Genomic DNA, 13,318 nt, shown 5'->3' on the forward strand with positions numbered 1-13,318 from the left:
CTTTAGCAAGAAGGAAATAGCTTCTCCTGATGCACTTTCAAATCTTCAAGGCACCGAGAGCTCCCTGCTGCAATTTTTCATGTCTGACATGAAATGCTCAATATACTAATCAATCCCTTCTCTCTGCTTGAAGGTTTGGTTTAGGAGTAGAAGGGCCAAGTGTCGGAGACATCAGAGGGCAGTAATGCTCAGAAACGTGCCCCACGTGCCCCCGGTCCTCCCTGCTGTCGTCAGCGTGTGTCGACCCTGCAGTGCCATTCTGCTTCAGGAGCTGGATTGGGTCCACGTTTTTCTGGAGCAAGTGCCGCTGGAGCTGCCTCTGCTGCCCGGGGCGCCCATGCCACCCATACCGTGTGGGCCACCCATGCCGCCTGTGCCACCTAACCTGCCCGTGCCACCCGTGCCACCTGAGCCACCTGTGCCACCCTTGCCACCCTTTCCTCCTATGCTGTTGCCGCCTCCGCCCTGTCATCTTCCACACGTGCTTCACTGTAGGTGCCCTCATGTGGCATGGCGTCGTTCCTTTCCATTGGAGATCCTTCAGCTGCCCCGACTTTCTATTGAATTGTGTCTGTGACGGTTTTTTCCAAAGTGCCTTTGAGCCAGTTTCAAATTCTGCATACCTCACCACCAAGAGCAGTTCCCCAAATGCCTGCAAAGTATATTAAATAGAAGTAGAGGCCTTGACCCACTGTTTTAGGGCATGTTTTGTATTTTCAATAAAGTTGTGAGTCCTCTGCAAATTTGTTCTCTGTGTCACATGGGGTTAGTAAATTTGATGGAAACGGCTAAGCCAACTCCATTCAGACCGAATGCCCAGGAGGCCTCCTTTCATGCAGTAACAGCCCTGAGTCACCATCATAGGCCATGCACATCTCAGAAGTTTGCCAGGTGCCCGTGAGGGGTTTACACAGACCCACCTGTTCTCTTCCACCCTCTCCCCCAGCACCCATGCTCCCCGCACGCTGCCCCATCGGGACCACCTAGATGTGCAAGACGGGTGGTGTGAGTCTCGAATGGGAGAACAGTGTGTTTCAAAGCAGGCCTGAGGCCCATTCATGGTGACCAGCTCAGGTACAAGGAGGACTCCAAGGGACACTTCTGCAGTGACTACTCATAGGGCTTTATGGAGGAGAGGGAGCAGGGCACCGTCGGCTTCTCTCCCAGTTCTGTTCACCGCCTTCCCTGTTGTGGAGGGCACCTGGGGACAGAAACCACGCTAGCGGAGGGGGAGGGGCCTACCTCTGCGAAGGTAACACAAGAGGAGACTGTCCAGGCCCGCATGCGGCTCTTCTCACCCCCTCTCCCCCACCCCCAGATACGGAAAGCATATCACATAGCTCCTTCCGCAGCTCAGAGCTGACGGATGATGTGGCCTTCAAGTGTATTTTGTCACCTTCAACATCCTTGGGAGAACTCTGGTTCCAGCTAATTCAACACTGAAAGGGAGCCTCTTGGGTGAGTGCTGCCTGAAGCCAGGAGGTGGTGGTCCCTGAGCACTGATCCAGGATAATCACTTTATTTAAAAGAAGCAGGTAGGGCTTCCCTGGTGACACAGTCGTTAAGAGTCTGCCTGCGGGAAGATCCCACATGCCGCGGAGCAACTAAGCCCGTGCGCCACAACTACTGAGCCTGTGTGCCACAACTACTGAAGGCCGCACACCTAGAGCCCGTGCTCCACCACAAGAGCAGCCACTGCAATGAGAAGCGCCGCAACTACAGAAAGCCTGTGCACAGCCAAAAATAAATTCATTTTAAAAATAAAAATAAATAAAAGCAGCAGGTATGGGAACATATGTATATGTAAAACGGATTCACTTTGTTATAAAGCAGAAACTAACACACCATTGTAAAGCAATTATACTCCAGTAAAGATGTAAAAAGAAAAGAAATGAAAAATAAAATAAAAGCAGCAGGTAGGCCTTACCTTTGTTCATGGGGCCTTCTTCAAATGGAACTGCCAGGTAGAAAACACACACGCACACACACAGATACTACACAGGTGTGCACCCTATAGCACGTGTCTGTGATAGAAGCACAAACATACCCAGAAAATACCCGGAACACAAGCAGAATTGGCTTGTGTTATTAAAATAACCCTTCTGAAATGTATCTAGTGGCCTGTTGTCCTTGCCTTCGGTTTTTTCAGGTTCGATGCTGGGAAAAAACGCGTGTCCTTGTCCACCCTGGTCTTGGGGACGGGGAGGGGCTTTGCGGAACTGAAGCCGTGTCCATGCTGCATCGCCACTTTATTTACACAGGCACACACAACCCTTCTTTTTGGTAGGATGACCCCAGCCTGAGGAAGAGTTTTGCTGACGGACCAAAAACCGTTTCCACGGCTAGTCAGGTTTGGGCGGTAGCACTGCAGAGGGTTCTTGGAACCTGGACACCTGAGATCTTCTCTGAGATCGGAATCGCCTCCTTCTTACGCAGTAGCGATGGTTTCAGCATCGTGCCTCCGGATGGAGAAAAACACAGCCTTTCTTTGCAGTTCCCCAAGCCCAGCAAAGCCGCAGGCTCCACGCTTAGCCACCACTCTCGCTCCCATTCTAACCTCAGTCCCGAGACCTGAATGGCCTCAGCATCAGCTGTCGAGGCTTCAGCCCAGGCTCCCGAAACCAATCCTACAGCTCCTGCTCAAGGTGTCACTCTCAAGAGCTGTCCTGGGCACCATCTTCCCTCGTGACTCCAGGACACTTCTGTGCAAATGGCAAGTTTTGAAACTGCCTCTTGGTATGTTCCTTGATGGAGGTCTTGCTATTCTTTTTCTTTGTGCATTTTAATAGTCAGGTGCTAGAGGGAAACTGGCTATTTTCATTTATTTATTTTATTTGGGTGGGATAATGACACCTTTATTTTGGACTACCTCGTAAAGAAATGTAGCATTTCCTTCCTCCCCCCAGTTTTATTGAGATAGAATTGACATACAACACTGTAAAATTTTGACTTACATACATCACGAGATTATTTGCACAAGTTTAGTGAACATCCATCATCTCATATAAATACATAAATAAATAGAAAAAAATAAGATGTACTGATGAATTAATTATGTAATAAAAAAAAGCTAATTCAGCTTCTCGAATACACTTTGTAGATAGTGGGCCACAAAACAAATCTAAGCTATCACTTTGTAAGGAGCCAAAACAGATTTGGACAGGTGGCTGCTTGTACTCATGATTTAATCATCAAACAAGTACCTATAACGGATGGTTACTGTTAGGAATTAAAATGATACTATCATTTCTCCTAACTAGCTATAATCTATTTCTAGATAGAGCATAATGTTACATGATTCTTTATGGTGTAATACAAGTGAGCCAAAGATAAACTCTGTATATTGCTTCTATATTGTTTACTTCTTCACAGCAGACCGGGACCCGTTAGCTCAAGGTACCTATCCAACTGGTGTAAATATAGCCTAAATAAGCAGACACTTATAATATTGTTAAAATGGCCACACAACACAAGGGAACTGGCAAACAAGCCGTAGAGTCTGCTCTGCAGTTGGAGAACGCATTAAACAACCTCCTGCAACACCTGAAGGCCTCGGCTTCTAAAAATACAGAAACCAAACTCTCACGCTTCATGAAAACGTTCCTGGATCAACAGACCAGGAACGTAAGCTATCTGGAATACCAGCTTAACTATCCCAAGGACTTAGAAAAGGCAGCCCAGAGTGAGGGACAGCTTGAAAAGGCTGCTAAAGCATCTGAAGCATCAGGTAAAGAGACAACATCTGAAGGCAACACAGCAAGTCTTCCCACCCAGCAGGTCCCAAAGTCAGCTACTTAAGAATCTTGATCTTCTTCTCTGTTGGACAGAAGTATTCTTTCCTTTTCATCTTGGATCCTAATCCTCATAGTCGTGCATGCCGATAAATCTGTTTTGCATTATAAAAGAAAGGCAGTCTACAGATTCAATGCAATCCCTATCAAAATACCAATGGGATTATCACAAAACTAGAACAAATAATTCTAAAATTTGCATGGAAACACAAAAGGCCCCAAATAGCCAAAATGACCTTGAGAAAGAACAAAGCTGGAGGTATCATGCTCCCTGATTTCAAACTATACTACAAAGCTACAGTCATCAAAACAGTACAGCACTGGCATAAAAACAGACACGTAGATCAATGGAACAGAACATAGGGCTCAGAAATGAACCCACACTTAAATGAGCAATTAATCTATGACAAAGAACTCAAGAACATACAATGGGCAAAAAACAGTCTCTTCAATAAATGGTGTTGGGAAAAGTGGACAGCTACACACAAAAGCATCAAATTGTACTACTCTCACACCATGCACAAAAATCAATTCAAAATGGGTTAAAGACTTAAATGTAAGACCTGAAACCATAAAACTTCTAGAAGAAAATATATGCAGTAGTCTCTTTCACATTGGCCTTAGTAATATTCTTTGGACATTTCTCCTCAGGCAAGGGAAACAAAAGCAAAACTAAACAAATGGGGCTACATCAAACTAAAAAGCTTTGCACAGTGAAGGAAACTGTCAACGAAACGAAAAGGCCACCTACTGAATGGGAGAAGATATTTGCAAACAAATACCTGATAAAGGGTTAATATTCAAAACATACAAAGAACTGCCACAACTCAACATCAAAAAAACAAGAAACCTGATTTAAAAATGCACAGGGGGTCTGAATAGACATTTTTCCAAAGAAGACATACAAATGGCCAAAAGGAACATTAAAAGATGCTCAGCATCACTAATCATCAACGATATGCAAATCAAAACCACAATGAGATATCACCTCACTCCTGTCAGAATGGCTTTTATCAAAAAGACAACAGATAACAAGTGTTGGTGAGGATGTGGAGAAAAAGGAACCCTCGTGCACTGTTGGTGGGAATGTAAATTGATACAGCCACTATGCAAAACAGTATGGAGATTTCTCAAAAAATTAAAAATAGAACTACCATATGATCCACTCCTTGGTATTTATCTAAAGAAAACAAAAACACTAATTAGAAAATATATATACACCTGTATGTTCATTACATGATTATTTACATTAGCCAATATATGGAAGCAACCTAAGTGCCCATCAATAGATGAATGAAGGGGCTTCCCTGGTGGCGCAGTGGTTGAGAGTCCGCCTGCCGATGCAGGGGACACGGGTTCGTGCCCCAGTCTGGGAGAATCCCACATGCTGCCGAACGGCTTGGCCTGTGAGCCATGGCTGCTGGGCCTGTGCGTCCAGAGCCTGTGCTCTGCGGCGAGAGAGGCCACAGCAGTGAGAGGCCCGCATAACGCAAAAAAAAAAAAAAAGAAAAAAAAATAGATGAATGAAGAACTTGTATATTATATATATACAATGGAATATTACTCTGCCATTAAGAATGAAATATCACCACTTGTGACAACGTGGATGGACCTAGAGGGTACTATGGTACGTGAAATAAGTCAGACAGAGGACAACAAACACTGTATGATTTCACTTATGTGTGGAATCTGAAAAAGAAAACAGGTGAATAAACATTATGAAACAGAAACAAAGTCACAGATACAGAGAACAAACATGTGGTTGCCAGACGAGGAAGCGGGTGGAAGAAGGAAAGAAATAGGTGAGGGAAATTAAGAGGTACAAATTTCCACTTGCAAAATAAATGAGTCACAGGTATGAAATGTACAGTGTGGGGAATATAATCAATACCTATGTGATATCTCTGGTGACATATCATAACTAGACTTATCGTGGAAATCATTTTGAAATAGATAGAAATACCCACTCACTATGTAATAGGAACTAACTGAGTGTTGTAGGTCAATTATACTTCAAAAAGAAACACACAGACTCATAGAAAAAGCGATCTGATTTGTGGTGGGGTGGGGAACGGATGAAGGCAGTCAAATGACACAAACTTCCAGTTATAAGCCAAATAAGTACTGGGGATATAATGCACAACACGATAAATATAATTAACACAACTGTATGTTACATATGAGAGTTAAGAGAGTAAATCATGAGAGTTCTCATCACACACAAAAGTTTTTTTCTATTTATTTATGTATCTATATGAGATGATGGATGTTCACTAAACTTGTGCTAATAATCTCGTGATGTATGTAAGTCAAAACATTATACTGTACACCTTAAACTTTTACGGTGTTGTATGTCAATTCTATCTCAATAAAACTGGGGGGAGGAAGGAAATGCTACATTTCTTTACGAGGTAGTCCAAAATAAAGGTGTCATTATCCCACCCAAATAAAATAAATAAATGAAAATAGCCAGTTTCCCTCTAGCACCTGACTATTAAAATGCACAAAGGAAAAGAATAGCAAGACCTCCATCAAGGAACGTACCAAGAGGCAGTTTCAAAACTTGCCATTTGCACAGAAGTGTCCTGGAGTCACGAGGGAAGATGGTGCCCAGGACAGCTCTTGAGAGTGACACCTTCAGCAGGAGCTGTAGGATTGGTTTCGGGAGCCTGGGCTGAAGCCTCGACAGCTGATGCTGAGGCCATTCAGGTCTTGGGACTGAGGTTAGAATGGGAGCGAGAGTGGTGGCTAAGCGTGGAGCCTGCGGCTTTGCTGGGCTTGGGGAACTGCAAAGAAAGGCTGTGTTTTTCTTCATCCGGAGGCACGATGCTGAAACCATCGCTACTGCGTAAGAAGGAGGCGATTCCGATCTCAGAGAAGATCTCAGGTGTCCAGGTTCCAAGAACCCTCTGCAGTGCTACCGCCCAAACCTGACTAGCCGTGGAAACGGTTTTTGGTCCGTCAGCAAAACTCTTCCTCAGGCTGGGGTCATCCTACCAAAAAGAAGGGTTGTGTGTGCCTGTGTAAATAAAGTGGCGATGCAGCATGGACACGGCTTCAGTTCCGCAAAGCCCCTCCCCGTCCCCAAGACCAGGGTGGACAAGGACACGCGTTTTTTCCCAGCATCGAACCTGAAAAAACCGAAGGCAAGGACAACAGGCCACTAGATACATTTCAGAAGGGTTATTTTAATAACACAAGCCAATTCTGCTTGTGTTCCGGGTATTTTCTGGGTATGTTTGTGCTTCTATCACAGACACGTGCTATAGGGTGCACACCTGTGTAGTATCTGTGTGTGTGCGTGTGTGTTTTCTACCTGGCAGTTCCATTTGAAGAAGGCCCCATGAACAAAGGTAAGGCCTACCTGCTGCTTTTATTTTATTTTTCATTTCTTTTCTTTTTACATCTTTACTGGAGTATAATTGCTTTACAATGGTGTGTTAGTTTCTGCTTTATAACAAAGTGAATCCGTTTTACATATACATATGTTCCCATACCTGCTGCTTTTATTTATTTTTATTTTTAAAATGAATTTATTTTTGGCTGTGCACAGGCTTTCTGTAGTTGCGGCGCTTCTCATTGCAGTGGCTGCTCTTGTGGTGGAGCACGGGCTCTAGGTGTGCGGCCTTCAGTAGTTGTGGCACACAGGCTCAGTAGTTGTGGCGCACGGGCTTAGTTGCTCCGCGGCATGTGGGATCTTCCCGCAGGCAGACTCTTAACCACTGCGTCACCAGGGAAGCCCTACCTGCTTCTTTTAAATAAAGTGATTATCCTGGATCAGTGCTCAGGGACCACCACCTCCTGGCTTCAGGCAACACTCACCCAAGAGGCTCCCTTTCAGTGTTGAATTAGCTGGAACCAGGGTTCTCCCAAGGATGTTGAAGGTGACAAAATACACTTGGAGGCCACATCATCCGTCAGCTCTGAGCTGCGGAAGGAGCTATGATATGCTTTCCGCATCTGGGGGTGGGGGAGAGGGGGTGAGAAGAGCCGCATGTGGGCCTGGACAGTCTCCTCTTGTGTTACCTTCGCAGAGGTAGGCCCCTCCCCCTCCGCTAGCGTGGTTTCTGTCCCCAGGTGCCCTCCACAACAGGGAAGGCGGTGAACAGAACTGGGAGAGAAGCCGACGGTGCCCTGCTCCCTCTCCTCCATAAAGCCCTATGAGTAGTCACTGCAGAAGTGTCCCTTGGAGTCCTCCTTGTACCTGAGCTGGTCACCATGAATGGGCCTCAGGCCTGCTTTGAAACACACTGTTCTCCCATTCGAGACTCACACCACCCGTCTTGCACATCTAGGTGGTCCCGATGGGGCAGCGTGCGGGGAGCATGGGTGCTGGGGGAGAGGGTGGAAGAGAACAGGTGGGTCTGTGTAAACCCCTCACGGGCACCTGGCAAACTTCTGAGATGTGCATGGCCTATGATGGTGACTCAGGGCTGTTACTGCATGAAAGGAGGCCTCCTGGGCATTCGGTCTGAATGGAGTTGGCTTAGCCGTTTCCATCAAATTTACTAACCCCATGTGACACAGAGAACAAATTTGCAGAGGACTCACAACTTTATTGAAAATACAAAACATGCCCTAAAACAGTGGGTCAAGGCCTCTACTTCTATTTAATATACTTTGCAGGCATTTGGGGAACTGCTCTTGGTGGTGAGGTATGCAGAATTTGAAACTGGCTCAAAGGCACTTTGGAAAAAACCGTCACAGACACAATTCAATAGAAAGTCGGGGCAGCTGAAGGATCTCCAATGGAAAGGAACGACGCCATGCCACATGAGGGCACCTACAGTGAAGCACGTGTGGAAGATGACAGGGCGGAGGCGGCAACAGCATAGGAGGAAAGGGTGGCAAGGGTGGCACAGGTGGCTCAGGTGGCACAGGTGGCACGGGCAGGTTAGGTGGCACAGGCGGCATGGGTGGCCCACACGGTATGGGTGGCATGGGCGCCCCGGGCAGCAGAGGCAGCTCCAGCGGCACTTGCTCCAGAAAAACGTGGACCCAATCCAGCTCCTGAAGCAGAATGGCACTGCAGGGTCGACACACGCTGACGACAGCAGGGAGGACCGGGGGCACGTGGGGCACGTTTCTGAGCATTACTGCCCTCTGATGTCTCCGACACTTGGCCCTTCTACTCCTAAACCAAACCTTCAAGCAGAGAGAAGGGATTGATTAGTATATTGAGCATTTCATGTCAGACATGAAAAATTGCAGCAGGGAGCTCTCGGTGCCTTGAAGATTTGAAAGTGCATCAGGAGAAGCTATTTCCTTCTTGCTAAAGTATCTTAGGATATGTAGCTGAAGGCGCTCCCTTCAGCCGCCCTCCCCCCAAGAGCGAGCACCGACTATGTGCCAGGCTCTGGATTGGCATATGGCTTTGTCTCTCCCCTCCCACCTTTTCTATTATTTCCCCCACTCTTACACGCAGGTGGAGCTGACCAACTGCACTCTGTCCCTGCTGTTATTACTGTGCCTGGGAGGTCTGCGTCCTGACAACTGACCGTCAGCTCCAGCTGCCACTAATCCCTACTCATTGGGCAGGTGTCACCTTAGTTATGGGGGAAGTTGAGCATAGGAAAAAGTGGGTGCCTTTTAAAATCATACTGAGGGGAACGGTCCCCATTTTGAAAAACCCATCTTTGGTTACAGTAAATAATCAATAGGAGTGGGTTGGATTTTTAAACAAAAGCTTTCCCCAAGGATGACTAAAAAGGGTCATTCATCCTCTGGAACCTTGGGATGGTTATAAAGAAGGAGATGGTATTGTGAGGGAGGTTTGGTCATGGGCGGCCCAGGGACTTTGTGGCTTGTCTTGCTGGACACCGGCGGAACTGAAGCCCTGGACACTGCCTTAATATTAGACTATAGGGGTAACAAATGCTTAGACGAACTCAGCCCAAATTTACTAAAACTCTTAAAATCTTTGCCCAGACAAGAGTTTGGGGGGAAAGAGGCATACCATTGTCACCTCTGTCAATTCTGCACTCTCCAACCTGCCCCACCCTCCAAACCTTCCTGGGCTCAGGACCAGGTCAGCTCACTCCGCTCTGGCTACAGTTGCAGGGCCTTGGAGCAGAGCCTCTGGTGCCCAGCAAGGTTGCGCCCTCTAGGAGCTGCTAATCAACCAGGAGATCCCCATCCTGTCCCTTATGCTTAAGTCAAGAGGGTGCAACCTGCATTTTAGGAAGACAGCCGACAACCACGTGAGTGAGGGGTCACAAAACGGCTCCCCCCTAAATATCTGCCAACTATTAACAACTGAAAGTAAAACCTGTCCTGTGGACTCCACTGCTCCCTCAGCATCTCAGTTAATGGAATTGTGCCATATTTAGTATTTTTGGATGTTTCCACTCGGCAAATTTTACATGAGACCAAGGGCCTCCTCTCTCTGTCGCCCCATCTTCCCTCTCCCATCTTAGTATTTGGGTCCTTCTGCTGCATGAATATGTAGTCGAGAAAAGCCAGTGTAATAGAGCTCATTTTGGGGGGTTCGAGCATACCAATGGTCAAATCTGCATAAATATAGGCAATGTGCAAAGCTGGCTATGTGAGGTTCAGGCTGACACTACTTCCATATTTCCAATACTGGTTTCATAAAACAGCTCCTACTGTCCTTGCAAACCAAGGGAGGGCGTCCATTAAATGTTTCTTTGGGACGCTCATGCTGTAGAGTTTGGAAACAGATGAAAACATTCTCCCGTCTTCTTCATTTGTTTCTTGTTGCTCCTTTTCCCTTCAGAACTCCATTAAGAGACCACTACGTAAACCCAGGAGAAGCAAGCCACCAAAACTTCAGTTTCTCTTTTCCTCTGAGCTTGCTTTGCCTGCTTGAGAAAGCAGAGGGCTGCGCCTCCCAAGCCCTGGCCAGACCTGACTGTGAGCCCAGCCCGTGGCCTTAGGCCGCCAGCACTGCTTTCCAGACCCCACCACCAGCTCTGCAGCCCGTGTCCATCACACACGCTCTCTGCAGCAAAGCTAGTGAACCCGTCCTGATTCTTCTGTGTCTCTCTTTCTTTCTTTTCTTCTTCTTTCCCCCCACAAATACTCCTTGGATTTAACTTAGGCTTTTCTATAGTCTCAAATAATCACTCCTGATCCTTTGACTCACAAACTAGTCATCACTGGAAGAGCGTATGTATTTCACCTTACCACAGGTAAGAATCCTGCCTGAACTAAGAGTCATCCTCCACTGCCAACAAATTCCACACACCCCATCTCTTCGTAACAGTACCACGAAAAGGAAGAAAAGCCTCAGGTGTCAGAAATTCCTCAAGAGACTATTCATGAATGCATTTCGTAGTCTCAAAACTTTGAACGTGTGAGGAATCCTCACGGCGTACGTTCCACTCTGTATAACTCTTGCCTAACTTCCACCTTTCTCAGGTCGGTGGAACTTTGTTTGAAATTGTTGTTTTAGTTTGTTTTGTTCTTTAGACATATGTCAAAGGTTGCAACTCGCCCTCCCACCTCCACTATAATGCAAAACCTACTATGTTAGCAACGCTTTCAGGCTGGCATAGCAAAGAATTCCAGAAAATGAGGATTTAGGGCTGCCACTCTCTCCACTACTTTACCGAACACTTAGAAACTCCAGCAGGAGAGGGCCTCTCTCCCATGGGGCTGTGTGTGTCGGGGGGAGGGGACCTCTTCTCCTCAGCCTTTGGGCTGGAAGCGCAGATCAGCCCTTGGGCTGGAAGCGCAGATCAGCCCTGGGGGATCCCTGTCGGGGCTGCCATGAGCTGGGCACCCTTGTTTTCCTACCTCAGACGTTTGTAGTTGCTGGGAGCCCCTACTTGGTCTATACCAGGCTGGGCCTTACGTGGCAGCACTGGGCACGGGGCCTCTGGCTTTCTTTCCCAGGACACTGCCAGGCTCTCATGGGCTGATCCTGGCCTAGGCTGTCCCCAGGCAAGGACGTATGCACCCCCAACAAGTGATCACCTACTGTACAGACACCCGCCAGTGAGGGGGCCTCTCACCTCCTGCCCTCCTAGACGCACCTGCTTGTTCCCAGCGGATGTCACCTGGAATGGGGTCCAGGCACGGAGGCTGTTGTACAAGGGCTTCTGAGGCCACCTCAGTTGGGGGGAAGCTCACCGTTTTCCCCGCCTGGACTGACCTGGGCGCCAGCCAGGCCGCTCCAGCCCTCAGCCCCCAGCTGTGTCTCCTGCACAGGGTCCCGTGCAGGATTGTGAGGCGGGGGTGGCGAGGAAGAGCCCTGAGTGAGTGCTGGAGAAGAAGGGCACCCCGGGCGTCAGGGCAAGGAAGCCAGACCTGCCCCTCAGCACACTGGCAGCAGCTCAAGCCCTGCCCTAGGCAGCGAGCTGCCTCCAGTGGGACAGCTCGGGGACCCAAAGCCTATGAGCTGTGCCACCCAGCCCGGGCCCTCGCCTCTGGAAAGTGTTCGACATTCAAGTGCCTCCTTCATCTGCTGACAAAATGGTGTTTTACAAAAGTTCTAAAAGATTCTAAAGTCCTAAAAGTATTTTCTTCGCTAACCAAAGTTCTGAGAGCATCTTATTTTGTTCTGAAAGCAAGAAACCACTCTCTGTGGAAAAGATAACAAAAGAACAGCTGCGGGAGGAGCAGACTTGGACTCTACGCTCTCCCCTCCGCATCAGCGTCAGCGTAACGAAACATACATCAGTTGCTCGTCTGTTGTGTTCTGAGTGTGAATTATCCCCTCACTCCGATGCCTAAGTATTCATATATTCACTCCTTATGCAAAGCATTTATGCCTGGTTTTAAATAATTTAATATAGTTGGGCTCCTCGGTGCATTAATTTGAATAATTGCCACTTCAGACTTAACCTCAGTGTGACTCCACACAGAAGTGGTACCTAAAGGATGCCAGTGTTAGAAGGAATTGGACGTGTGTGTGTAGAATTCAGAGACATATAATATATAAGTTTATATAGGTAGAGTCTAAACAAAGAGATATATAGATATATGTATACATATATACACACACACATATATGTATATATATACACACACATATATATATCTGTTTGTATATATATGTATACACCTTTGTGTAAACTATACCTATATACATATATTTGATTATGGATCTCTATCCATCTACTCAAGCACATATGAAGTCAATTCCTCAAGAACAGGTTCTTACGGGACTAAAGACGCAGACCTACTAGAGAATGGACTTGAGGATACGGGGAGGGGGAAGGGTAAGCTGGGACAAAGTGAGAGAGTGGCATGGACATATACACACTACCAAATGTAAAATAGATAGCTAGTGCGAAGCAGCCGCATAGCACAGGGAGATCAGCTCGGTGCTTTGTGACCGCCTGGAGGGGTGGGGTAGGGAGGGTGGGAGGGAGGGAGATGCGAGAGGGAGGAGATATGGGGATATATGTATAACTGATTCGCTTCGTCATAAAGCAGAAACTAACACACCATTGTAAAGCAATTATACTCCAATAAAAACGTTAAAAAAAAGTGTACAAGGCAAAAAAAAAAAAAAAAAGAATAGGTCCTTAAAAGGTGTACAAACATTTTAAGTTCATTGT

The 13,318-nt window shown here is 46.9% G+C and overlaps 1 protein-coding gene and 1 non-coding gene across 2 annotated transcripts in view; one reads left to right on the forward strand and one right to left on the reverse strand.

Moving 5' to 3' along the window:
* Positions 1-8,492: 8,492 nt before the first annotated feature.
* LOC132594439 (homeobox protein ESX1-like) overlaps positions 8,493-13,318 on the reverse strand; it is a 37,151-nt gene continuing 32,325 nt past the window's right edge. Inside the window, exon 4 of the mRNA XM_060291911.1 lies at positions 8,493-8,936. Coding sequence (XP_060147894.1) covers positions 8,493-8,936 — 444 coding nt within the window. The remainder of the gene's footprint in view (positions 8,937-13,318) is intronic.
* Positions 11,391-11,560, forward strand: LOC115850947 (small Cajal body-specific RNA 20). Its single transcript, XR_004038558.2, has one exon. It is a non-coding gene; the product is annotated as a small Cajal body-specific RNA 20 (non-coding RNA).

The sequence above is a fragment of the Globicephala melas genome, chromosome X, assembly GCF_963455315.2.
Source record: "Globicephala melas chromosome X, mGloMel1.2, whole genome shotgun sequence".
NCBI lineage: Eukaryota > Metazoa > Chordata > Mammalia > Artiodactyla > Delphinidae > Globicephala > Globicephala melas.